At 48.1% G+C, this 27993-nt stretch overlaps 2 protein-coding genes across 3 annotated transcripts; one reads left to right on the plus strand and one right to left on the minus strand.

The window, feature by feature from the left end:
- Positions 1–16062, minus strand: POFUT1 (protein O-fucosyltransferase 1). Of its 2 annotated transcripts, XM_073682800.1 has the most exons (8): positions 15779–16062; positions 11097–11218; positions 10776–10958; positions 10589–10684; positions 2708–2820; positions 2345–2537; positions 1857–2099; positions 1–1622 (listed from the first exon to the last, which is right to left on the minus strand). In XM_073682800.1, exons 1-8 carry the CDS (start codon positions 15912–15914, stop codon positions 1434–1436), a joined length of 1275 nt encoding a protein of 424 aa, XP_073538901.1. In that variant the 5' UTR covers positions 15915–16062; the 3' UTR covers positions 1–1433. The 2 variants fall into 2 exon arrangements, with proteins under 2 accessions (XP_073538901.1, XP_073538902.1); XM_073682801.1 differs by lacking the exon at positions 10589–10684 and having other exon boundaries at positions 15779–16059.
- PLAGL2 (PLAG1 like zinc finger 2) lies at positions 15939–27992 on the plus strand. Its single transcript, XM_073682799.1, has 4 exons — positions 15939–16208; positions 19306–19372; positions 19538–19835; positions 22005–27992. The coding sequence occupies exons 3-4, from the start codon at positions 19606–19608 to the stop codon at positions 23098–23100; spliced, it is 1326 nt and encodes a 441-aa protein (XP_073538900.1). The 5' UTR covers positions 15939–16208; positions 19306–19372; positions 19538–19605; the 3' UTR covers positions 23101–27992.
- Position 27993: the final 1 nt, after the last annotated feature.

Consider the following 27993-nt stretch of genomic DNA (forward strand, 5'->3'; position numbering starts at 1 on the left):
TCAGATTTAATGTTTTAATTACAGAAATAAGTATAAAATAATAGGAACACGTTATTTATGTGCCTGTGACTCAGTAAGTGTCTCCTTATGTACGCCGCTCGCTGATCATTATGACAATGGGTTGTAGCTTCTGTTCACATTGAGTGCACAGTGGTCCCGGATGACGGGGAGAGGTCTTATTTTACAGGGTCCACTGACTGCATTTGAAATTTAGTGGAAATAATTCACTGGAAAGTTCAGAAGAGGATACAACTGTCAGATCTTCTCCATGATGGGAACAGACAGGCTGGTGTGTCAGCACGGACTGTTCAAACCAAGTATAGGCGCTCAGTGCACCCTTGGTGTGACCAAACAGTTTAGTGCATCTTCTCATCTACTTGTTTTATTGACAGCTCTGGCTTTATAGAGCCAGACAAGGGTGAAAAAGAGATGGTACGGAGATAAAGTTGGGGGGTGGCAGGGGGCAACTAGGTGGGAAGATGCATGTAAATGGACTGTCAGCACAGAATGACTGTTCTAACCATAGTTTCAGAGGTTGAAGGTAGACTTAAGTCCATCAAAGTTCAACCTATAGCCTAAAATACAAGCCAAGTATAGGCACTCAGTGCACCATGGTGGGGTCAGTCATTTAACTACACCTTCACACCGGCTTGTTTTCCATCTATCTATGCACTGATCTGGCTCTATCAAGCCAAAGATGTGGGTGGGATGGAGAAAAAGGGAGAACAAGTAGGTGGAAAGGAGTAGTTAAATGTTTGTGTTTGGCCCCACCATAGTGCGCCTGCACTTGGTTTGAACAGTCATTCTGTGCTGTTAAGACTCCCTTTTAAATGCTTATGAGGTACCACATTCTTTAGTATGCCATCAGAAGTGGCAAGGTTGATGGGGTGAAGGCTTTTTTTGGAAATCGACTTCTAGAAAAGACATTTGTTCCTATTTTATCAGAACATCTTAGGAAATGTCCCTTAAGCAGAATAAAAAATAAAAAAAAAATAAAGGACTTTATTCACACATATCTGCAGACCCTTGTTTGGGGAACTCTGCTTTCATTTCCAAATCAAGTCTTTATGGTGGAAAGCCCCATGAAGGAGTATACTCATCTCTCTGGCTATGCCATTACTTTATGATCAGTGAGGATACAAACTCTAGGACCTTCCACACACTTACTGTTAAGGGAAGTCTAGCTGGAGTTATTCACTTTAAGGTTGCACCCCCACCGATCGTAAAGTAAGAGCATATCCTACAGATATGCCAACATCCTGCAAAATGGGAATACCCTTTAAAACTAGACATTGGACCAAATATCTTGTGGGCGTCACACACTTGGCAGTACAGGGTTTCCCAGGTGAGGACCAGAGCTGGCCTGTTTGCTGGTCGTCTCTTTAACCACAGACTAGTATTCTCGGGTAGTGTCCTCCCAATGCCAAGCTCCCTCATAGCTCATCTGGCTTCCTCACCACTGTATCCATCCCGAAGAAGGAGGAGGGCTTCCCCTGAAGATCACGCTCCCTCTTCACAAATGCCGTGAATGATGACACACAGTTCCCAATAAAATGGTCCGACTGACCCAGAATATACAGATCTATTTGTGCCACTTCTGGTTGTAAACTCACAACTTTAACCTACAAGAAAATAAACTGAAAAGATTAATATACAGGAACTTTAGTGACTTCCAGAGCTGCATTCACAATTCTGCTGCTTTCCTGCTAGCTCTCAGTTTGTGAAACATGCATCTAACTGCTGCCTAACTAAATCACCAACAACAAGTTTTGATAGACAACAGTAATTTGTGAATGCAGCTTTGGATGTGACTGAAGTATAAGGTATGATGCTATGGAGCTCTGGTGCCTGCTCACCTTCTCCCCCAGAGCCTTCTGTAGTTCGGCAGTGTAAGACGTGGAGTCAGTAGCTATATATATGGATCTCGCTTTGGTCTTCTTTACCCAGTATGTCAGCGCCCGCTTGATTTCTTTGAGGTCGGGCAGACACATGTTTATGGTGAGCGGCTTTGCCTTCTGACGGTCGAACCCAACGCACTGAGGGGAAGCCATGAAATGTGGGCCAGCCGTGCCGTCCTTCAGCATCTTGCAGGCGTTAACCTGTAGAGAAGACAAGATATGTATAACAAAGTAAGGCTAATACAACCAGCCGTTAATAAAAAAAGAAATGGTGCCATACTTATAATCATATGGCGCCATTCCCCCCCATTAATGCAGTTCTATATGGCAGAAGACTGGGCAACTACAATATTACAGCACAGACAATTTACAAACCAAAGGTTTGCCAATAATCTTTTCCGCTGCCCAGCATCGCAAACTAACCGTCATCAAGAGTGAACGCTCACCCAGTCAGAGCCGATTCGCAAATGCACCCCCACGTACGGTCGGACAAGCAGGGCCTCAATTTGCTTCTCTCCCTCTTGAACCATCTTTTCGGACCAGACAATGTACTTCTGTAAACTCCTGTGTTCTTCCAGCACCGGAAACTGGGCTGGTGCCCCTGGGAGGGCGAGGACAGGGTGCGCTGAAGCGGGGTACCTGGCAAAATCAGAGCAATAAGCATTAGTGTGGCAAGCATTTATAAGCAAGGTCTCAGTTGCCATGGGCAAAAATGTCTTGTTTTATATGTAAATGTGTCAAAGGATTCCTAAAATGTGTGAGTTTTGAAAGATTTGGGGGTGTCTGCTAACACATTACTCGTCACTCACCGGCTCTGCCAAACGTCTTTATAATGAGCACTGAAATTGATGCCGTCGAACAGCTCTGAGCGGAAAAAGTCCACATGGAAATGATCCCAGAAAGGGCCAAATGGATTCCCATCCTGGAAGGAGTATATGATACCAATTAAAAGGGGATGCTAGTGCACACAACGCCGGGTCTACATATTGCAGGTACTCAACACATGTTAGGTGGACATATATACATACATACATATACACATATATATATATATATATATATATATATATATATATATATATATATATATATATATATATATATATATATATATATATATATATATATATATATATATATATATATATATACACATACACACACACACATATACATACATACAGTACAGACCAAAAGTTTGGACACACCTTCCCATTTAAAGATTTTTCTGTATTTTCTTGACTATGAAAATTGTACATTCACATTGAAGGCATCAAAACTATGAATTAACACATGTGGAATTATATACTTAACAAAAAAGTGTGAAACAACTGAAAATATGTCTTATATTCTAGGTTCTTCAAAGTAGCCACCTTTTGCTTTGATGACTGCTTTGCACACTCTTGGCATTCTCTTGATGAGCTTCAAGAGGTAGTCACCGGAAATGGTTTTCACTTCACAGGTGTGCCCTGTCAGGTTTAATAAGTGGGATTTCTTGCCTTATAAATGGGGTTGGGACCATCAGTTGTGTTGTGCAGAAGTCTGGTGGATACACAGCTGATAGTCCTACTGAATAGACTGTTAGAATTTGTATTATGGCAAGAAAAAAGCAGCTAAGTAAAGAAAAAAGGAGTGGCCATCAATACTTTAAGAAATGAAGGTCAGTCAGTGTGAAAAATTGGGAAAACTTTGAAAGTGTCCCCAAGTGCAGTTGCAAAAACCATCAAGCGCTACAAAGAAATTGGCTCACATGAGGACCGCCCCAGGAAAGGAAGACCAAGAGTCACCTCTGCTTCTGAGGATAAGTTTATCCGAGTCACCAGCCTCAGTTTGCGTTTAGTTGGACCATCATTTATTTTTCAACAGGACAATGACCCCAAACACACCTCCAGGCTGTGTAAGGGCTATTTGACCATGAAGGAGAGTGATGTAGTGCTACGCCAGATGACATGGCCTCCACAGTCACGAGACCTGAACCCAATCGAGATGGTTTGGGGTGAGCTGGATCGCAGAGTGAAGGCAAAAGGGCCAACAAGTGCTAAGCATCTCTGGGAACTCCTTCAAGATTGTTGGAAGACCATTTCCGGTGACTACCTCTTGAAGCTCCACATGTGTTAATTCATAGTTTTGATGCCTTCAGTGTGAATGTACAATTTTCAAAGTCATGAAAATACAGAAAAAAATCTTTAAATGAGAAGGTGTGTCCAAACTTTTGGTCTGTACTATATATATATATATATATATATATATATATATATATATATATATATATATATATATATATATATATATAAAACAGCAGGGGGCACCATTAACAAGTAGGTTACTGCAACATCTAGTCCTTGACTGCTGCCTGTGACAGCACAATGATTAGGCGGTCCGTTCTTGGGTGAGAAGCTTTACTGCAAGGTTATCACTATAGCATTATATCTTTGGCATTGAAAAAGATAAAGCAACTTGATGATAGCCAAAACCACCACTGATCCCAAAAATTGGGCTCTGTGGTACTGTGTTAAATTGGAGCGATGGTGGAGGATTTGATTGTCTACGAGACCGCCAGAGATAGCCAAGTACGGTGCTCGGCTACTTCCGGCAGTCCCATACAGAACAAATGGAGCAGAGGTGTGCATGTGTGTCCGTCGCTCTATTCATATGGAGCCCTTGTGAGCCCGATTCTTGGAACCACTGGGGGCTCCAGCTGTAAAGGTCCCCATACACATTAGACTTAAGTCGGCTGAACTCACCGATATCAATGGGTTTGGCAGATGGGCTAATGTGTGTGGAGGCACCAGCCGAATGATTGTCAGGAGATGTTGGTCGTACATGTCCGATTTCAGACTTTCAATCACATTGTTCTCACTGAGAACCTGCCAGCCGAAATGTGGTTTTCATATAGAGAGCTTAAGGGTATGTTCACACGTTCAGTATTTGGTTGCAGAAATTTCTGCATCTCTTGGCAGGAAAAACACATTGGCAAAAACGCACGTTTGACGCGTTTTTGCTTGCATTTTTTTTACCTGCGATTTTCTAGCATTTTGGGATGAGAAAACGTTGCAAAAAACGCTGGAAGAATTGACATGCTGCAGATTTTTTTCTGCAAGTCAGAAACGTGTGCGTGACACTTCGGATTCTCATTGACTTTGCCGGCATCAGAATTTCCGACAAATCTACAATCAAAAACGTGACGTGTGCACATAGCCTTAAAGTGCTTGGCTGAGCGAGCATTCCTGTATATGGGTGTGAAAGCTGAGATGGCTGCTGGCTGAACAATCAGCCAAAGCATTGCTCGGCTGACAGTCATCTAAGGTGTATGGTTGGCCTAAGACCCCTAGCAATTTATCACCCATCTTGTGAATAAGTGATAACCCTTTAAATGGGCTTTTCATAGGATAGGGGATAGTTTGCTGAAAGCGAAGGGGTTAGACTGCTGGGTCCTCCACCGTTCCCAAAAACAGGGCTCTGCAGGGAGCAGTCTTGAAAGAATGGAGCGGAGGTGCATATGCTCAGCCTCCACTCAATGCATTATCAATGGGACTGCCAGAAATACTCAGCTTCCTCCGCTAGTCCCATAGACAACAAAAGGAGTGGAGGTTGAACATGCGTACATCTGCTCCATTTTATAGACTGCCCCTGCACAAGGACTTCTCAGCGAACAGCATATTATACATTGGGAAAACCCCTTTAAAGATGACCAGAATGGTTGGTATCAGATCACAAAAATAGAATGTATTCATGGGTATGTAAACACGTCTCACATTGAAAAACCCATCTAAAAGATAACTTTTAATAGATTATTTTAATGCAATGTCTTACAACTCACAAAAGACACCAAGTACCATAGAAACAGACACAAGTAAAAATGTGATCCATCCACTGGCAATCGACAGATAAATCACTTATTATAAAGCAGTTTGTGGCACACGTGCAGATGACACCGAGAACCACTAACAAAATATCTCTCAATCATGATCCGTCCGCCTCTACCAGTGATAGATCACAGACATAAAATGCCACCAGGAATACCGTCAGTAGATAATGCTGGTATGTTGTGGCTCCAAAAATAAATCAAGTAATAGATAGCATATATATATATATATATATATATATATACATATATATATATATATATATATATATATATATATATATATATATATATATATATATATATATATATATATATATATATATATATATATATATATATATATATATATATATATATATATATATATTCTCTTGCCACATTACCAGATAAAAATCTCATTCCACTCCAAATTAGGAGTATAGATAAATACTTCCCCGACTGAGACACGGTGGCAGATAATTTCCCACATATATTACGATAAGAGATTACATACGGACACAGTAAAGATTACTCAGCTACTATCATCAATCATTAGAATACGTAGCCAGAAGCTGATAAAGGTTGCACATGGATCCCTTCCACCATTCACATTAAACAGTACTAGATTTGCCCAAGCAGTTTGCCATAAAGTTAAGCCCCCGTCTCACATAGCGAGATCGCTAGTGAGATCGCTGCTGTGTCACGGTTTTGGTGACGCAACAGCGACCTCACCAGCGATGTCGCTATGTGTGACACTTTGCAGCGATCAGGCCCCTGCTGTGAGGTCGCTGATCGCTGCAAAGTGTCCTGGACCATTTTTTGGTTGTTGCTCTCCCGCTGGTCAGCACACATCGCTGTGTGTGACCAGCGGGAGCAGCGATCAGGCTGGTAACTATGGTAAACACCGGGTTACTAGGGGCACACGCGCACCTAGTAACCCGTTATTTATCATGGTTACGAGCCTGCTAAAGTGAGCGTTAACCTCCCGCTCACCGTAGCAGAGTGGTAACCATGATAAACAACGGGTTACTAGGAGCACGTGTGCCCCTAGTAACCCGCTGTTTATCATGGTTACCAGCCTGCTCCTGCTTCAGCAGGCTTGTAACCAGGAGCAGGACATCGTGGAAAGATTCTTTCCACGATGTCGCTGCTCCCCTGATCGTTGGTGAGCCTGCCTGTTTGACAGCTCTCCAGCGACCACATAGCGACGCAGCAACGATCCCTGACAGGTCGTATCGTTGTCGGGATTGTTGCAGCGTCGCTAAGTGTGACCGGGCCTTTAGAGTGCAAGATTTTCAACTTATCTCAGTATGTGGGAATCCTGCCTCCCCTGTCAGTCGTGGGGTTCCACAATCCTCAACGCGTTTCCCCATATCGTTTTAGGTTCATCAGGAGGAAAAATTAGAACAAGTGTGATTAGGTGTCCTGCCGATAACCTGCAGTCCATTTAATGCTATCCCTCTCCCTCTTAATATATCCACCTCTACAGATGTATTTAATTAGAGTCCACTCCCCCAAACACAGAGGTAAGTATCCCCCATTGATATCAATCGCGTGCTTGTCCTTCCCTCCTCTAGTGCGTATGTCTGTAAACCCGACATCCACTAGAGGTACTTCGGGTGTACTGCGCACGTGCGAGTGCAGTGTCTGACGTCAGGCATTCAGACACGCCTCCACTCTAGAGGAATTCACGGGATCGCCGCACACAGTGAAGTCCGCGCATGCGCACCCGTCCACACAGATAAAGCGGACGGAGAACACTGCGCAGGTACCCCAATGTGGTGCAGCCAAACATACTGGATCAAAGCACCCCACAGACATTGGATTCAGGGGAACAGTTGATTACCGCCCCAGCATTATATCACAAAGGTCTATGGTGTGTGTGTATACCAACCGATATTCAATTCTAAAAGGCAGGCAGAAAAAAAGGGGGATACATTCCAGCAGTTCCAAAAGCCGCATAACAGGAAAGGGGGAAAAATCATGCATTCCACTAATTTATATAAAGGGGAATATATGTGGGAACAGGAGGGTTAAAGAGGGCATGTACTGGGTGTCTGAGTTATAATAGAACCTCTGATATAGACAATGATAAACAATAAACTTATCCACGATAGTCAAAATAGAATTAGACATTTAACCATGCTGGCTGGTGATTGTAGTCCCTATCAATCAGATAAAGCAGCAATAATTCTGTTGTTCATTGAGACCATTCGGAGTCAAAGCGCCGAATCTAAAAATCCATTGCCATTCTTTTTGGAGTAACAACCTGTTCCAATCACCCCCCCCCTCTCATTTTTTCGGATAACCTCTATAACACAGAAGGAGACCGCATTTATGTTATTAGAATGCAGTTCCCTAATGTGCCGAGCCATGGGTGTGTCTCTCCTGTGCCGTATGTCCCCAAGATGTTCACCAATCCGTCTCCGTAGTTCCCTTTTGGTTTTACCAATGTAAATCTTGGGGCAGGGGCACATAGCCATGTAAATTACCCCTTCTGTTTTACAATTGGCAAAATCCCTCATGAAAAAAAACTTTTCCCACCTTACTGCCAGTGAAATTCTTAGATGGTCTCAGCCACAGACAGAATTTACAATTTCCGCATCTAAAAGTACCACAGGTCCTACGTTCAAGCCAGGATCCCTGTCTGGCCGGCCGCTTATATAAACTGTGGACCAAACAGTCCTGTAGTGACCGTCCCTTCCTATAGGTAACACTTGAATGCTCAGCAATGAATCCTTTGAGGTCAGGGTCCATCCCAAGAACCCCCCAGTGCGTACGTACAATGTTCATCACCTCACTCGCCCTGTTATCAAAAGTGCCAATAATTCTGGGCGGACCACTGGTTTCCTCTCTCCTATCTGCTGGGTATAATAATCTTTGTCTATCCTGGCCATTGGCATGGAGAAAGGCCGTTTCAATAACCTTTTCGGGATACCCCGTTCCTGAAACGATCCCTTAATTCACGGGATTGAGACAAACACTCCTTGACTGGAACAGTTCCTCCTTATACGTAGGAACTATCCCTTGGGTATACCTCTCTTCAAGGGACCCGGATGATGGCTTTCCCACCTGAGAAAACTGTTTGCTGCGGTCGGTTTTCGGAAGGTTCGGGTTGTGATGAAACCATCCTGGTCTCTCCCAATTGTTAAATCAAGAAAAGTCAACTCGTCCCCCGTGATTTCAGATGTAAACCTCATATTAATTTCATTAGTATTGAGGCACTGTATGAATTTTTGGAAATCATCTAGTGATCCCAACCAGAGGAGAAAGACGTCGTCGATAAATCTAGACCATAGCAAAATAAATGGGAACCACCAAGCTTCCTCCCGCAACACCACAGTCTCCTCCCACCAGCCCAGGAAGAGATTAGCATACGATGGGGCTGAGGGGCTCGCCATCGCAGTCCCCCTGAGCTGGTGGTAGTTTTGCCATTGAAGGAGAAATGATTGTGGGCGAGTATGAATGACATCAGATTACACACAAATCGATTATGTGTGGCAAACGGTGTTGCCCTTGTCCCGAAAAAATGTTGTAACCCTCTAAGGCCCGCCCCATGTGGTATGTTGCTGTAAAGGGCTTCCACATCAATGGATGCAAAGAATATCCCATTATTCACACCAATCCCCTCAAGTTTGACCAATAGATCGGACGTGTCCCTCAGATATGACGGTAACGAGGACACGAACGGTCGGAGTACTTTATCAACATATACTCCCAGGTTCTGGCATAAGGAGCCCACCCCTGACACAATAGGACGACCCTTAAGGGGGTTTGTACCCTTATGTAACTTAGGGAGGGCATAAAACGTAGGGGTGACAGGATGGACCGGTAGAAGGAACTCATTCATTTTTAGATATCACCCTAGCTTCAAGATTTTCAATCAATATTGAGGTTAGTGTCTCAAGATATTGAGGAGTAGGGTCAATTTTTAGGATCTCATAAGTATCCTTATCTCCCAATATTACTTGACACATGGAGAGGTAGAGAGGGTGGTTAAGGATCACCAGGTTACCCCCTTTATCTGAGGGTTTAATAATCAGTTCCTGGTTTTCTTCCAGTTTCCTCATTGCTTCAGATTGAGTAGCAGATAAATTGGATCTGAACGCCGTCACTTTGGGGGTACTCATCTTAGAGAGATCATTCTCCACTAGTTTCAGAAAAATATCGATGCTGTCCACATCACCAGAGGGAGGGGGGGGGGGGTAGTTTTGTGCTTTTCCTCTTTAGTTCAGTGAAGGGTCCTAAGCCACTAGGTTCCTCATTCTCATTTAGAAGATCAGTCAAGGTTTCCAAAGCTGTGAGTTCATCCTCACTTATCCCCAATTTTTGGCTTTTCTCCTTATTTTGTTGTTTGTAAAACTTGTGCCATTTTAGCTTCCGCCCAAATAGATTGATGTCTTTTACCCACGTAAAGGAGTTATAGGGAGTAGTCGGGACAAATGATAACCCCTTGTAAAGTACTTTCATTTCTTCCTGTGTCAGCCTATATTGGGTCAGATTGACAATTTGACTAGTTGGCCCCTCTATTGGTTTCTGTTTCTCAGCTGATAACCAACCGGGGCCCTCTGCTTCAAAAAAGAAGCAGATGAGGACGAGGCTGGTGATCCTGATTCCCGTGCTCCTCCCGTTCCCATTGTTTTCAAAAGTCCTGGGGATTCGGGTGTCATGTTCTGAAAGGGGTTCCCCACATCCCTCTGAGCTCCATGGTCCAACCACCTTCCTCCTCGCCCTCTCCATCTATTTTTCTGAATCCTCTCCCTCTCTGTCTCCACCTACCCCTTGAGTTGGATCTTTCTCTGTCTCAGCTTTCGGCTTCAGAGGATGATATACAAGTACTCACACCTATTGTTGAAGCCGTGTAATTATAAGCGCCATTATCTTTGAAGTCATTAAAGTCTCTCACAAACTGATTGTGTTTTCTATCCTTGATGATGGCCTGAAAAAAGAATGGTTGGTACTCAACACTAAGGAAAATCGATGGAATCAGTACAGAAACGCTGATCACCAGGCCCACAGCCACTGTTCACCTTCATGGGGCAGCTCTTCTTATCAGGGCTCCTCTGAGCAGCCGCAGTAAAGCAGTAAGCCACACGCTTCTCCGCCGGCCAGTACTTGGCAGCAAACTTCTCCATGAAGTCCTCCATACTCATCACTCTGTGGTACTGGCTGAGGGGGGCCAGCTGGAAATATTCTGCAAAAGACACATGCACCTGCAGAAAAGCCCAAGGACACCAATTAGTGTGAAGGGATCCTCTACAACCCCCCGATCATTACAGCAACACCCACAACATAAACAGCTAAATAGATGCCAGAGAGGCTGAAAAGATCATCGATTCCTGCTCACTCACATTGGTGTATGGAGGACGATGGTGGTTGTAAACAATCCACGGAGGGACGACCAGCGTCCGATTCACCATCTTGGCAAAGGCTAAAGAGCCGAGGAAGTGATCCGCCTGATTGCCAAACCGCCCTGCACAAAGAAACGCAACCACTAATAAATTAAATCATGATATCATGGCTTCTACACGCCGCCGCACCCAAAAACTCCCCCTAATGCTTATATGTCAATGCTGAAACACTCAGTGCTGCTGTGGTATGCACTGCTCACATCTACTGCCTCTGTACAATGTACACACCACAGACTCCATAACATGGAGAATATCTAGCAGCTATGAAATCTGTGTTTTTGGAGCAGGCAGAGAATTGGCAGCTGAGCACTGCAGGACTGGGTGGAGATGCCCCTGGGGTAAGAAGAGATCAGGGAGGAGGAGGACTAAACATCATCACTGCTGAGTAAAAGAGAATATGAGACTTTGGAGAAGCTGTCCCTACCCAAGAAAGAAGTGTAGAGAGTGCCCCCTACTGCTCTTTGTAATTGCTCTGTGCACAGGATGCCCCCCCCCCCCCCCCCCGTATACAGGGCTCGGCGCACAGGGTCTCCCCCCCCGTATACAGGGCTCGGCGCACAGGGTCTCCCCTCTCGTATACAGGGCTCGGCGCACAGGGTCTCCCCTCTCGCATACAGGGCTCGGCGCACAGGGTCTCCCCTCTCGCATACAGGGCTCGGCGCACAGGGTCTCCCCTCTCGCATACAGGGCTCGGCGCACAGGGTCTCCCCTCTCCTCCCGTAAACAGGGCTCGGCACACAGGGTCTCCCCTCTCCTCCCGTATACAGGGCTCGGCGCACAGGGTCTCCCCTCTCCTCCCGTATACAGGGCTCGGCGCACAGGGTCTCCCCTCTAGTATACAGGGCTCGGCGCACAGGGTCTCCCCTCTAGTATACAGGGCTCGGCGCACAGGGTCTCCCCTCTCGCATACAGGGCTCGGCGCACAGGGTCTCCCCTCTCCTCCCGTATCCAGGGTTCGGCGCACAGGGTCTCCCCTCTCGCATACAGGGCTCGGCGCACAGGGTCTCCCCTCCCGCATACAGGGCCTCCCCTCCCGTATACAGGGCTCGGCGCACAGGGTCTTCCCTCTCCTCCCGTATACAGGGCTCGGCGCACAGGGTCTCCCCTCTCCTCCCGTATACAGGGCTCGGCGCACAGGGTCTCCCCTCTCCTCCCGTATACAGGGCTCGGCGCACAGGGTCTCCCCTCTCCTCCCGTATACAGGGCTCGGCGCACAGGGTCTCCCCTCTCGTATACAGGGCTCGGCGCACAGGGTCTCCCCTCTCGCATACAGGGCTCGGCGCACAGGGTCTCCCCTCTCGCATACAGGGCTCGGCGCACAGGGTCTCCCCTCTCCTCCCGTAAACAGGGCTCGGCACACAGGGTCTCCCCTCTCCTCCCGTATACAGGGCTCGGCGCACAGGGTCTCCCCTCTCCTCCCGTATACAGGGCTCGGCGCACAGGGTCTCCGTTCTCGTATACAGGGTTCAGCGCACAGGGTCTCCGTTCTCGTATACAGGGCTCGGCGCACAGGGTCTCCCCTCTCGTATACAGGATTCGGCGCACAGGGTCTCCCCTCTCCTCCCGTATACAGGGCTCGGCGCACAGGGTCTCCCCTCTCCTCCCGTATACAGGGCTCGGCGCACAGGGTCTCCCCTCTCCTCCCGTATACAGGGCTCGGCGCACAGGGTCTCCCCTCTCCTCCCGTATACAGGGCTCGGCGCACAGGGTCTCCCCCCCCGTATACAGGGCTCGGCGCACAGGGTCTCCCCCCCCGTATACAGGGCTCGGCGCACAGGGTCTCCCCTCTCGCATACAGGGCTCGGCGCACAGGGTCTCCCCTCTCGCATACAGGGCTCGGCGCACAGGGTCTCCCCTCTCGCATACAGGGCTCGGCGCACAGGGTCTCCCCTCTCCTCCCGTAAACAGGGCTCGGCACACAGGGTCTCCCCTCTCCTCCCGTATACAGGGCTCGGCGCACAGGGTCTCCCCTCTCCTCCCGTATACAGGGCTCGGCGCACAGGGTCTCCCCTCTAGTATACAGGGCTCGGCGCACAGGGTCTCCCCTCTAGTATACAGGGCTCGGCGCACAGGGTCTCCCCTCTCGCATACAGGGCTCGGCGCACAGGGTCTCCCCTCTCCTCCCGTATCCAGGGTTCGGCGCACAGGGTCTCCCCTCTCGCATACAGGGCTCGGCGCACAGGGTCTCCCCTCCCGCATACAGGGCCTCCCCTCCCGTATACAGGGCTCGGCGCACAGGGTCTTCCCTCTCCTCCCGTATACAGGGCTCGGCGCACAGGGTCTCCCCTCTCCTCCCGTATACAGGGCTCGGCGCACAGGGTCTCCCCTCTCCTCCCGTATACAGGGCTCGGCGCACAGGGTCTCCCCTCTCCTCCCGTATACAGGGCTCGGCGCACAGGGTCTCCCCTCTAGTATCCAGGGCTCGGCGCACAGGGTCTCCCCTCTCCTCCCGTATCCAGGGCTCGGCGCACAGGGTCTCCCCTCTCCTCCCGTATCCAGGGCTCGGCGCACAGGGTCTCCCCTCTCCTCCCGTATCCAGGGCTCGGCGCACAGGGTCTCCCCTCTCCTCCCGTATCCAGGGCTCGGCGCACAGGGTCTCCCCTCTCCTCCCGTATCCAGGGCTCGGCGCACAGGGTCTCCCCTCTCCTCCCGTATCCAGGGCTCGGCGCACAGGGTCTCCCCTCTCCTCCCGTATCCAGGGCTCGGCGCACAGGGTCTCCCCTCTCCTCCCGTATACAGGGCTCGGCGCACAGGGTCTCCCCTCTCGTATACAGGGCTCGGCGCACAGGGTCTCCCCTCTCCTCCCGTATACAGGGCTCGGCGCACAGGGTCTCCCCTCTCCTCCCGTATACAGGGCTCGGCGCACAGGGTCTCCCCTCTCGTATACAGGGCTCGGCGCACAGGGTCTCCCCTCTCCTCCCGTATACAGGGCTCGGCGCACAGGGTCTCCCCTCTCCTCCCGTATACAGGGCTCGGCGCACAGGGTCTCCCCTCTCCTCCCGTATACAGGGCTCGGCGCACAGGGTCTCCGTTCTCGTATACAGGGTTCGGCGCACAGGGTCTCCGTTCTCGTATACAGGGCTCGGCGCACAGGGTCTCCGTTCTCGTATACAGGGCTCGGCGCACAGGGTCTCCGTTCTCGTATACAGGGCTCGGCGCACAGGGTCTCCGTTCTCGTATACAGGGCTCGGCGCACAGGGTCTCCGTTCTCGTATACAGGGCTCGGCGCACAGGGTCTCCGTTCTCGTATACAGGGCTCGGCGCACAGGGTCTCCGTTCTCGTATACAGGGCTCGGCGCACAGGGTCTCCGTTCTCGTATACAGGGCTCGGCGCACAGGGTCTCCGTTCTCGTATACAGGGTTCGGCGCACAGGGTCTCCGTTCTCGTATACAGGGCTCGGCGCACAGGGTCTCCCCTCTCGTATACAGGGCTCGGCGCACAGGGTCTCCCCTCTCGTATACAGGGCTCGGCGCACAGGGTCTCCCCTCTCCTCCCGTATACAGGGCTCGGCGCACAGGGTCTCCCCTCTCCTCCCGTATACAGGGCTCGGCGCACAGGGTCTCCCCTCTCGTATACAGGGCTCGGCGCACAGGGTCTCCCCTCTCCTCCCGTATACAGGGCTCGGCGCACAGGGTCTCCCCTCTCCTCCCGTATACAGGGCTCGGCGCACAGGGTCTCCCCTCTCGTATACAGGGTTCGGCGCACAGGGTCTCCCCTCTCGTATACAGGGCTCGGCGCACAGGGTCTCCGTTCTCGTATACAGGGTTCGGCGCACAGGGTCTCCGTTCTCGTATACAGGGCTCGGCGCACAGGGTCTCCCCTCTCGTATACAGGATTCGGCGCACAGGGTCTCCCCTCTCCTCCCGTATACAGGGCTCGGCGCACAGGGTCTCCCCTCTCCTCCCGTATACAGGGCTCGGCGCACAGGGTCTCCCCTCTCCTCCCGTATACAGGGCTCGGCGCACAGGGTCTCCCCTCTCCTCCCGTATACAGGGCTCGGCGCACAGGGTCTCCGTTCTCGTATACAGGGTTCGGCGCACAGGGTCTCCGTTCTCGTATACAGGGTTCGGCGCACAGGGTCTCCGTTCTCGTATACAGGGCTCGGCGCACAGGGTCTCCGTTCTCGTATACAGGGCTCGGCGCACAGGGTCTCCGTTCTCGTATACAGGGCTCGGCGCACAGGGTCTCCGTTCTCGTATACAGGGCTCGGCGCACAGGGTCTCCGTTCTCGTATACAGGGCTCGGCGCACAGGGTCTCCGTTCTCGTATACAGGGCTCGGCGCACAGGGTCTCCGTTCTCGTATACAGGGCTCGGCGCACAGGGTCTCCGTTCCTCGTATACAGGGCTCGGCGCACAGGGTCTCCGTTCTCGTATACAGGGCTCGGCGCACAGGGTCTCCGTTCTCGTATACAGGGTTCGGCGCACAGGGTCTCCGTTCTCGTATACAGGGTTCGGCGCACAGGGTCTCCGTTCTCGTATACAGGGCTCGGCGCACAGGGTCTCCGTTCTCGTATACAGGGCTCGGCGCACAGGGTCTCCCCTCCCGTATACAGGGCTCGGTGCACAGGGTCTCCCCTCCCGTATACAGGGCTCGGTGCACAGGGTCTCCCCCGGACTCACCCATGCAGGGACAGTACAGCAGATACCCGGCCGGGTCCCATTCCCTCTCTGCCAGGTGCAGTTCTGGGAGTATAAGGAGCAGGAGGAAACTCAGCGGCTTCATGACGGCCGGAAGCAATCCCCCGTGCGCCGCCATGTTAGCGGAGGCAGAGTTGAGGCCGGGCGGGAGGAGCCGCCATGTTGGTGGTGGCAGGTGGGTGACGGGAGTCCTTGACACGCAGAGACCCCGGGCCCGGCCTCCGGCAGTACCATCACCGCAGTGTCAGCTCTCCCGCCCACGGTGGACCGGTGCTCTGCTCCCTGGAGCCCTCGGTTAGCCCCGCTCCCTTCCACGCAGCGGAGTCACGTCTCTCCCAGAATCCTCCGCGGGCGCCAGCTCCGTCCTGCGGCCTCGGGGGATAACGGAACCGGCGGGAAGCGGAATAACGGGGTAGGTAGTGCCCATGGCACAGATCGTCCCCTCCACCCATTATCACCACTCCCTGCACTAATACATCATCATCCAAACATGCACCCACCAAATCGGGGGGTTCACTGCCCCCACGTGTGCACAGCCCCAAACCAGCACTTACAGGTGAGCACCCCAATACCAGTGCACACACTAATAATATAGTGAGACCCCATGAAATCACACAGGACCCCCTATGAAGCCAATAAGACTAGATGAGTCTCCCTAATAGAAGAACCCTGACACATTCACTTCTGTACCCCCAAAATACAATCGTGATGCACCTGCCCCTCATATATAGCCCAAGAGGTGTATTCATGTACACGCCCCTTTAAAGGGGGTTTTCCAAAACACAAATCAAAATGTAAAATCTGACAAAATAGCAATGATATTCCTAAGTAGATCATCTGCAGATCCAGATAGCAACTTCCTGCAGGTGAACAGCCGGCACCTTTGTGTTTACGTCCTGGAGGAGGGGGTCCTGGGTCATCACAAACTTCCCATCTGTATATTCCTATCTGAGCGCTCTCACCTAACCCGTTATCAGCGCCAGGGCGGCCTCCTCCTCCCTCCGCACATTGTCTGGGAGGATCTGAGATTGTGGCTCCAATACAAACACTGTCTCCCTCAGGCTATGTTCACATGCTGCAGTTTTTTTTGCAGCGTTATGCTCTTCAAATATGCTGCCTTTTACATTAGCAGGAAAACCTATGAGATTTCAGAAATCTCATGCACACGCTTGTTTGTTCCCCCCCCCTTACTAAATTTGACAACTTCAGTGTTTTTGAAATCTGCTGCATCAGTTCTATCAGCGTTTTTGCAGCATTTTTTCACCTATCCTCCTCTGTCTTCCTATATACCGTGTCTGTATGCAATATCATCCTAAAGCACATCAATCCTCTCAGCCCCTCTATATACAGTATATCGTACCTCTCAGCCCCTCTATATACGTTACTATACAGCATTACCTCATTCCTCCAATCTCCTTTATATACAGTACCATCTTTCAATAAATCATTCTTCACAACCCCATCCTGCAGTACATTGCTCCTCACAGCCCCATCATGGAGTACATCACTCCTCTTATCCCCTATTCTTTATATAGTACCATCCACAAGTACATCACCTCTCTAAGCCCCTCTATATATGATGCCATACAGCAGTATATCACACCTCTCACTTACTCTATTTACGGTACCATTCAGCAGTACATCTTTCCTCTTAGCCCTTCTATATAGAGCCCCATCTTGCAGTAGATCACTCTTCTCAGCCCCTTTGTATCAGCGTTGTGGAGTCGGAGTCAGGCTGTGTGCCCACTATGCGTTTTCAAAGCGTTTATGCTGCGGAATTTCCGCAGCATAAGCACTTGGGAAACGCTTGGTAATCCGCCCCCCATGGTCCCCAATGACAAGCCGCAATGCCCATGCTGCGGATTTTTCCGCAGCGTTTATGCTGCGCTCAAAAATCTGCAGCATGTCCATTAATTTTGCGGACACGCAGCGTAATCGCCGCCATTGACTTGCATTGGACCACGTGACATCCGCTTCACTGCATATATGCAAGCGGATATCACACGGTTCTATGTGCGGATGGTACCCAGGTCTGGAGGAGAGGAGACTCTCATCCAGACCTGGGTACCATAGAAACTGTAAAAAAAATGTCCTCCCGGTGTTTTGTCCACGCCATCCGGTGTCTTGCAATGCTCGCGCTGTTGTGAAGGACCTGCCATGACGTCATTGAGTCATGTGACCTGTCACATGACTCAATGACGTCACCGCAGGTCCTTCACACCACCGCGAGCATTGCAAGACACCGGATGGCGTGGACAAAACACCGGGAGGACATCGGAAGGTAAGTATAATCTTTTTTTTTTACCATTCTTATTCTTTTTTTTAACTATTACTTGGTCACACTATATAAATCCATGCCGGTTGCATGGATTTATATAGTGTGAACAAGTTGTCAAGCACTTTCCAAATGATGCTAAAATCGCTTGGAAAAGCGCTTGATAACCCTCATGCGGAAATGCATGCAAAAACGCTTGACAAACGCTACTACCTGGCGGTAAAAACGCATGTAAAATCCGCATACGTTTTTCCTGCCAGGGAGAAGCATAAAAAATATGTAGCATTTCTGCATTGTGGGCACTTAGCCTGATAGTCAATTTTTGTGGAGTCGTATAAAATGGACCAACTCCTAAAATATATAATAAATTGGGTACAGTAGTACAATGCAGAATGTGCTGTAGATGTTTCCATAAGAATTTGGGAAAGTTATGAAATGTCCTATAAATGTCTGTTCTGTTCCTGATCTAAGGATTTGGGCTTTTAATTGAGATGAATCTGTGCTGCATTTTACATACATGCTCAGTAGTAAGTCAGTGCTGGGGAGTCGGAATGGCCCCATCACAAATATATGGGAATACAAACTCATGGTGACCTTTGACACCTTCAGAGTAGGAATGAATGTGTCACATGGATTTATGTCATTCTACATCAGCTAAGGAATGTGCTCCTCAGAACTGTGGGGTCATCACACCCTGGACCAGACTGCATTCACAGGACAATAAAACTTTCACACTCCTTATCTATGAACTGTTCCAATATTTACAGCCAGAACTGTTTATCTCTCTCCCATAGTAATAGTTCTGCTTTACTTTCATTATTTCTGTGTCTTATTATGTATAAACATGTGACTCTTCAGATTTTGTGTTATTCTATGCCTGATGAAGAGACCTGAGTAGTCTCGAAAGCTTGTAACTTATTACCATCTTTTCTGTTAGCCATTAAAAGGTATCAACCACTGAGGACTCTCAAATCTAAATATTTTCTCATTATTCTGGCATTTGGCAAATATTAAAAATTATGGTAATCCTAACTGACCTAAAACGGGAAAGGTTTATTCTGATTTCATGTTAGATATTGAGAACAACAGGCATATGTGTCTTTTTATATAGTGTATGTAAACTTCCGGTTTCAACTGTATATGTATTTTATAAGTGTTCATTTTGATGAGGGATAAATAAAATAATTATCTTAGCCAACCCCTTAAGGCTGATTTCTATGTCTTTTATGCGCAGGTTGGAAGATGGTGAGGCGTCTTCTGCGTTGTCTCCCAGAGGGGTGAACCCAGATCTTCAGCTGCAGGTAAGAGCTACTCGTAAGATCATCAAACCTTTTCTATTTGCACCTGGGAAAGCTGGGTGAAAAGCAATATGGCCACCAACACAGGGCATATCATCCATCTTTCTTGCGATTCTTCACAATATACATTGATCATCACAGTGCTTCTTTCTGTTGTCCATTCACCAGGACGGGCATCGCGCTGGCACCGATGGGGAAATGACCGCTCACGCGGCCGAGTCACCACTTGTTCTGCGATGAAGACGCTTTTCTTTAATGCTGCAAACAACGATCACAGCACCGAGTGGAAAGCGGAGGCCAAACCCCAGGAGGAGGGAGACACGGCCGAGAGCAAGATCCTGCATGACGCCACCAGACTTGATGCCCCTTGTAGCAGTGAGCAGGAGAGCCCACCTCTCCCCCGCCGGTTTACCTGCCCCCAGCTGCTCTGTGACAAGACGTTTGCATCCAAATACAAGCTGTGCAGGTACAGAGACAGATGCCCCAGGCCCTCTATGTACCCACTAAACATGGTGCCATATATAGACAGGAAAGCGTAATAGCTAATAAGGAATCTGGTGCCATCCATAGACTGGAAAGCGTAATACTGTAGCTAATAAGGAATCTGGCGCCCTCTATAGAGAGGAAAGCATAATAGCTAATAAGGAATCTGGCGCCCTCTATAGACAGGAAAGCATAATAGCTAATAAGGAATCTGGCTCCCTCTATAGAGAGGAAAGCGTAATAGCTAATAAGAAATCTGGTTCCCTCTATAGACAGGAAAGCGTAATAGCTAATAAGGAATCTGGTTCCCTCTATGGAGAGGAGAGCGTAATAGCGAATAAGGAATCTGGCGCCCTCTATAGAGAGGAAAGCGTAATAGCTAATAAGGAATCTGGTGCCCTCTTTAGAGAGGAAAGCATAATAGCTAATAAGGAATCTGGCGCCCTCTATAGAGAGGAAAGCATAATCACTAATAAGGAATCTGGCTCCCTCTATAGAGAGAAAAGCGTAATAGCTAATAAGAAATCTGGTTCCCTCTATAGAGAGGAAAGCGTAATGGCTAATAAGAAATCTGGCGCCCTCTATAGAGAGGAAAGCGTAATGGCTAATAAGAAATCTGGTTCCCTCTATAGAGAGGAAAGCGTAATGGCTAATAAGAAATCTGGCGCCCTCTATAGAGAGGAAAGCGTAATGGCTAATAAGAAATCTGGCGCCCTCTATAGAGAGGAAAGCGTAATAGCCAATAAGGAATCTGGCTCCCTCTATAGAGAGGAAAGCGTAATAGCTAATAAGGAATCTGGCTCCCTCTATAGAGAGGAAAGCATAATAGCTAATAAGGAATCTGGCTCCCTCTATAGAGAGAAAAGCGTAATAGCTAATAAGAAATCTGGTTCCCTCTATAGAGAGGAAAGCGTAATGGCTAATAAGAAATCTGGCGCCCTCTATAGAGAGGAAAGCGTAATAGCTAATAAGGAATCTGGCGCCCTCTATAGAGAGGAAAGCGTAATAGCTAATAAGGAATCTGGCGCCCTCTATAGAGAGGAAAGCTTAATATCTAATAAGAAATCTGGTTCCCTCTATAGAGAGGAAAGCGTAATGGCTAATAAGAAATCTGGCGCCCTCTATAGAGAGGAAAGCGTAATAGCTAATAAGGAATCTGGGGCCCTCTATAGAGAGGAAAGCTTAATATCTAATAAGGAATCTGGCTCCCTCTATAGAGAGGAAAGCATAATAGCTAATAAGGAATCTGGCTCCCTCTATAGAGAGAAAAGCGTAATAGCTAATAAGAAATCTGGTTCCCTCTATAGAGAGGAAAGCATAATGGCTAATAAGGAATCTGGCGCCCTCTATAGAGAGGAAAGCGTAATAGCTAATAAGAAATCTGGCGCCCTCTATAGAGAGGAAAGCGTAATAGCTAATAAGGAATCTGGCGCCCTCTATAGAGAGGAAAGCTTAATAGCTAATAAGGAATCTGGCGCCCTCTATAGAGAGGAAAGCATAATAGCTAATAATAAATCTGGCGCCCTCTATAGACAGGAAAGCATAATAGCTAATAATGAATCTGGCTCCCTCTATAGAGAGGAAAGCGTAATAGCTAATAAGGATCTGGCACCATCTATAGACAGGAAAACGTAATGGCTAATAAGGAATCTGGCTCCCTCTATAGAGAGGAAAGCGTAATGGCTAATAAGGAATCTGGCGCCCTCTATAGACAGAAAAGTGTAATAGCTAATAATGAATCTGGCGCCCTCTATAGACAGGAAAGCATAATAGCTAATAAGGAATCTAGCGCCCTATGGTAGTGAGGAGGCAGTATGTGAGGCCACAACACAGCTATTATTTTCAGACCTCTGCTTGTGGTCAGTGAATGAATTCATTCATTCTGACCTAATGATTGTTACCTCCATATCCTGGCTACAAAGCAGCGCAAATGTCTCTCCTGTCCTGATGGTTTGTTACAGTGTATCAGTCTGGAATCTAGGTCAGGTCAAGGCGGGTGTTAAGTCCGAGTGAGAATGTTTCCATCCACTGGCAGCAAGCAGACATATTGCAAACATTGGAAGAATCAAAGCTTAAAATGAACTAGCAGTGATAGTAGATGGGCCGGTGATGGGAATGTTGTGTGTGACTGTGACTTCTCCTCTCCCCTCAGGCATATGGCCACTCACTCTATGCAGAAATCCCACCAATGCTCACACTGCGGCAAAATGTTCCACCGGAAAGACCACCTGAAGAATCACCTGCAGACCCACAACCCTAACAGAGTGGCCCTGCAGTGCCCGGAGTGCAGCAAGAACTACAGCACCAAATACGGACACCGCCGCCATCTTGCCTTACATGCCATTGCCAGGGGTGACCTCAGCTGTGCCATATGTTTTCAGGTTTTCCGAGACCGCCAGTCAGTGCTGGAGCACCTGAAGAGCCACAACCATCGGCCGTCCATGGGCAACCGAGAGAAGAAATACCCCTGCGAGCACTGCGACCGCTGCTTCTACACCCGCAAGGATGTTCGACGCCACCTGGTGGTGCACACCGGCCGCAAGGATTTCCAGTGTCACTGCTGCGCCCAGATGTTTGGACGCAAGGACCATCTAACGCGGCACATGAAAAAGAGCCATTGCGAGGAAGCACCTCGGATCAAGACAGAACCTCAAGACGACTTGAGCCTCATGAGCTGCCAATCGGCAGTGGTGAAGGAAGAGTGGGGCTCCATCATGTGCATGCAGCCAAGAGACATGATTTCCACGGGCATGTACACTACGCCATTTCAGCCCTTAACCAATGCTGGCATTCCCCAGTCCTTAGTGCCAACCTCATTGTCTTTAGGGCTTAGTTACCCTTCCGAAAGTGTGCCCACCTTCTCTACGGACCCATCTAGCAGGTTCCAGTTCACCTCTACCTCATATTTCCCCAAAAGTGAAATGGATCCTTTCATGCCTGATGGGTCTGGGGGGCTGTCCCTCACTTCACCCGAGGTGGTGGCATGTACCCCACAGGCCGCATTGGATGAGTCTTACCTCTCTGCCCTGTGCGATCCCCTATCATCGGGCATAGACTTCAACCATTTCCTCAGCTTCTTGCCCGTCAATCTCCCTCCTTGTAACCTCTCTTTACCCAACACTGAGATATCTATGGGAGAAAATCAACAATTCCTGGCACCAGGCTGTGGCGGCGATCTGCCCCTGCCTCATTATACCTCAGACATTAACCCTACAACATTGCCTCAGTTTCACCAAGCCTTCAAGTAAACCCGGTGAGACCGTTTCTTATCTTACCTCATATGATATCCGGAGAGAACACTTGGTGCCATCTTGGCACCTTTTTTTTTTTTTTTTTTTTCTCGTATTTCGAGGCCTCACAGTTACTTTTATTTGTCCGGTTTTTTGAAGCTAACCTCTTCCATTTGTTCGACAACAGCGCATCATACCTCAGGATCAGAGACTGCGCCATTCCACAACCCGGTGGAAACCAGAACGATCCCACCCCTATAAAATGTGAAGATGGCGGCGGGTCGGAGGGCAGGATGGAAGAAGATGGCGGACGGCATTCATCAAGCACAAGACTTGCATCTACCAGTAAGATCGGTACGATCGCCACCCCTTCAACCAGCCACCTCGTTGGAATGGTCTTCTGAACCAAGAACCAGTGCCAAGTCTCATCTACCTCTTTCAGATCTGTGCCCATATAGAGACAATTCCTCGCCGAGGAGACCAGTCGGAGTCATTTCCAATGGGTTTGTTTACTAACCTTGGTGGCATCGCCCGCTCGTATTACCTCACTACGCCGTTTACAGTGTGAATCCTGACATAAGCTACTCCACAGAGCATTGCCGCCCCCACCCAGTGGGCACTAGTGGAGCCCACAACAGTTTGTTTTTTTACCACCATTTCCCTTCTGGCAACTAATTTCTTCCCAATTTAGTTTGTTACTTTAGACATCGGCCAGTATTAGCAGCAACCCTGGTTCCAGTCCTGCCATCTCTCCCTGAAGTTATTGAGACAGGCTGGTTGCTAGGGACATCGATAGGCAATGTCCATAGCAACCAGACTGTTGGCCATGTCTGGAAGGGATAGTCATCATTCGTGGAGTGCCTACAGGTTCAGGTAAGCCCTGTGACTACTTGGAAGTGGGGTGTAAGACATAGAATATATATATGGGGGGTGTGCTACATAGTGTTACCATTCACTGACTGCAGTCATCTTGAAAATGGCAAGCAGTTAACTTTATTAGACAATGTAATTTTACTCTGATTACGATCTATAGGTTTCAAACATTTAATTAACGGTGTGAGCTATTGTTCTCTGTTAGCTGCTAAGTCCCTGTCAGGGGGAGATCATACACAAGTCACATTCCGCCATCATCCTGCCCCTTTATCCAGATACTTTGGACTTGGGGCCCATTTTAGACACCAGCAGGGTGAGAGTTTTGCCGAATTTTTAGCATCGTGTGACCCGATACATCGCCCCGGTCTGTTCCAGATCCCTGCTGTGTGAGCGCCCCCAGGTCCATCTGTGACATGATATAGAATTACACCTGTCTCCTACAGTACACAGCGGCGGTAGCCATATTGGAGCCTCAACCTCATTGCCGATACCCTAAGCTTATCAGCAAATATGGCAGCCTCTGCTGCTGATCTATAGTTGGACCTTACAGTATACAGTGGCTGCCATTTTATAGTCCTCAAATATTAACCACTTGCCATCCTGCAAAGTACTATTACATCACGGTCGCTCTAACGTCTAGGATCAGAGCCGGTCTAACCCCCTTAGATGCCAGCAGTCAGTAGCCACTGCTGCACCTAATGGATATATAAAGAAGCACGTGGTTCCCTTTGTACGCCTTCCCCAGGACACATTGGATTATTTGCCTTACTGCCAGTCCTACATTAGGTATTGCAGAGGTGACTGGATGGAGCTGTGCCAATTCTGGACCCCTGTGATTAGTGGGGCTGCCATAATCTGATATTGATGACTGCAGCATAGTCAGAAGATGAACAGGCTGCTGTAATGTCGGCCATACGTTTTATGTTGGCCCCACAATCGTCCGGCTGACGACCATTTCCCCCTACAGACGAGCGCTCTGTTGGTCTCTATGAGAGTGCCGCTGGCAAAGGCATCTGGCTGCTGCTAATCTCCGCACCAAATACCTGATCCTTTTGTCTCCCGACATCAATTGTGAGGCCACCATACAAAGTAGATGGCTGGCCAATCCCACTGACTTATGTAATGTGAGGTGGAATCCTAATAGCCCACCCTGACGAGCCCTGCTGCCTCCAACACTGGAGCTAAATTGTAGACAGTTGTAAAATGCGCCAAATTAACGACAGTGGCCGACGCCGTTTGAGATACGTGGCACATATTTCTAATGCCCCCTCATACACATTAGAATGTCGGCCAAGGTCAATGGGTTCCTCAGGAGGGAGATAAGGGTCCGGTGTGTCCAATTTCGGATGTTCAATCCTTCTGTTCGCTAGAGATAAGCCTCTGTCAGAGATGTCCGGCAGCGGCCCTCTCATAGAGATCACACAGGAGCGCTCGGGCGGACAGTTCTCCTGTGTATGAACGAGTCGGGCGAGAGCTGCCGGCCATACAATCGCACGCCTTCTAATGTGTATGGGAGCTTACAGTTACACCATCTGTTAACTTACTGTGCGCCACAGATTGGTGTAACAATGATCCAATGTAGGCTCTACTTTTTCCCAGACACTTACCCATAGGCCATGTCCATCTTACCGAGCACATAATGTGGTGTGAGGCAGGAAACGCAGAATCGGGGGTGAGTGCACTTTAAGTATTTGGGTTGCAGAGCAGGCCCCAGTCACATGTGGGAGATAGACATTCAGAAGTTTCTGCTTTTCCATGTGTTATAGTCTTTTTGGGTTTAAGGGATGTCCTCCAACGCCAAAGCAAAGCACAGGCGATGATGCCATCTGTACCTTCCTCCAGTGGAGTCCTGATGGAGGCTGTGGCCTTAGATCAGAACGCTTCTAATGCTGCATTTTGGAGAAGACTACAACTCCTGGCAGGCCCCAATTATTGTAGTCCCTGTGCCTTCTGGGAGTTGTAGTTCTCCAACAGGTTGCAGACCATGAATATAGAGGTTTAGGACCAGGTTCTTCAAAGTATTTTTTGCCGCAATACTGGTGTTAAACACCTTTTAGCAACTTAGCGTTGCACAAAAAAAAATCTGAAAATTTTCCCATTTTCATGCCAGTTTCGGACACCTCTTCCATAGAGTGCGGGGTGAAAACCCACCTGATAAATTCATCAACCCTTCATTAAAACTGGCATCTGTACCCTATTCTCAATGAGGGGCATGTAGGAGTCAGAGACGTCTTATTCATGAAGAGGCGCACACCAGTTAATGAATTTGGCGCATTTTACAAGTGGTGTGCACCTCTATTAATTCGACACCTCTTACTCCTGCACGCCCCTGATTGAGACTGGGGTACGAAACGGCTGTCTTATTGAATCGAGCCCTTAGTATTTTGAAGACAACCCCCTTAGTCTATATTGGGGCAGCGTCTCCCACACAAGGCCCCCTATTACTTTGTACATTCAACTCCCCAGCCGATTAACCCCTCAGAACCCACCCACGTTACTTATCTCATATACTTTGGGCTTTCCTCCTATCAGCACTTAACGCCTCAAAGAAAAATTGACTTTTTATATTTTTCCAACTTGCCAGAATATATAAATATCTAAATGTGTATATACATATGAGCTCTTTATTTTTAATAAATATTAGAATGCTTCATTCTCCCCAAAGATCCGGCCGTTGGGTCCGTAACTGCAAACTGACAAAAGGTGGAATTAAAAAAAAATAAGGGTTCAGACCAGCCCTAAGGGTGTCATGTGTGAAAACATCTTGTTGTCAAGGCTGCTGTTCCGGACAAAATGTATTAAAGAAGATGTCCATGTTCACCCTGAGGGTAAAATAGCCAGGATAGTACGTCCCTATTTAGGGAAATCTATATAATACGCCAGCTCCCCTATATCTATAACCTATCAGATCGGAGTCTCAGCTGATATCCTGCACACATTGCCCCCTTGTGGCCATTGCAAAGGTGGGGTGTTCTGAATCCTATGACAGTGTTAAATGAATGTGATTCAGGCGTAATGCCTAGCCATTCCTATCAATATATATTAGTCTCACCATTTTTTCAAGTGTTCCCCTTTAATTTGTATTAGGGATCAGTACCTATATACTATGAAAGCACTTTGGGATACACAGCTCCGTTCTTGACTATAAACTTCAATATCGTCCATTACTTATACACCAGGTCCCACTGCTGGGACTGATGCTAGTTACAAGTCCTGCAACATTGACAAGTGCCATTCGCATAGTATGGATGGAAGGAATTACCCTAGCAATAATTCCAGGATGTTAAGTTAACTTATCACTTACCCATTTTGATCCACTAGGGGGAGCCAATTCTGACTTCAATAACACACTATGCTGTGAGCTCCCCCTAGTGGCTGGGGCATGTGCAGCACAGTATCAAAAATTAAGCTTAGTCAGCTTTTCTCTATAAAATTATGATTATATATATATTTACACACATACACAGGGTGGTCCAAAAGTAGGTGGACAGAAAGTGTAATAAGGTTATGAAGGGGGAGATTTATCAAACACTAACTTGCAGCCGCCTGTCTGGATCATCCTCCAATAACCCATGAATTAGACGTGGCCGATAAGCTTTCCACCCAATAGATTTCAGGATTCGCATGATAGAAGCTCGTGAAATTCCCAATTCCAAAGAGGCTCTTCTGGTGGACTTTTTTGGACTCTGAACAAATGTTTCAGGAACAAGTTGTTTATCTTCTGTACAGTCTGTTTTGGGTCGAGCAGTTTTTGGAGCATTAAGGATTGAGCCAGTGGCATTGAATTTGTCATGAATGCGGTAAATGGTTTGTCTCTTTGGGGCTTGAGTACCAAATGTTTCAACCCAATTTGCTCTAACGGTTTCAGCATTTTGAGATTTCCAATACTCTGTTAAAATCCATTTTCTTTGATCTGTATTTAAATTATTTGCCATTATGTGTTATCTGAAAAGAAAACAAATTTGGGGGAGATCTATCTGTGAAAACTAAATCTGTGAAACTGGCTCAGTTGCCCTTAGCAACCGATCAGGTTCCACC

Source organism: Phyllobates terribilis, unplaced genomic scaffold, assembly GCF_046119375.1.
Source record: "Phyllobates terribilis strain yellow unplaced genomic scaffold, ASM4611937v1 Scaffold_5__5_contigs__length_657084704, whole genome shotgun sequence".
NCBI lineage: Eukaryota > Metazoa > Chordata > Amphibia > Anura > Dendrobatidae > Phyllobates > Phyllobates terribilis.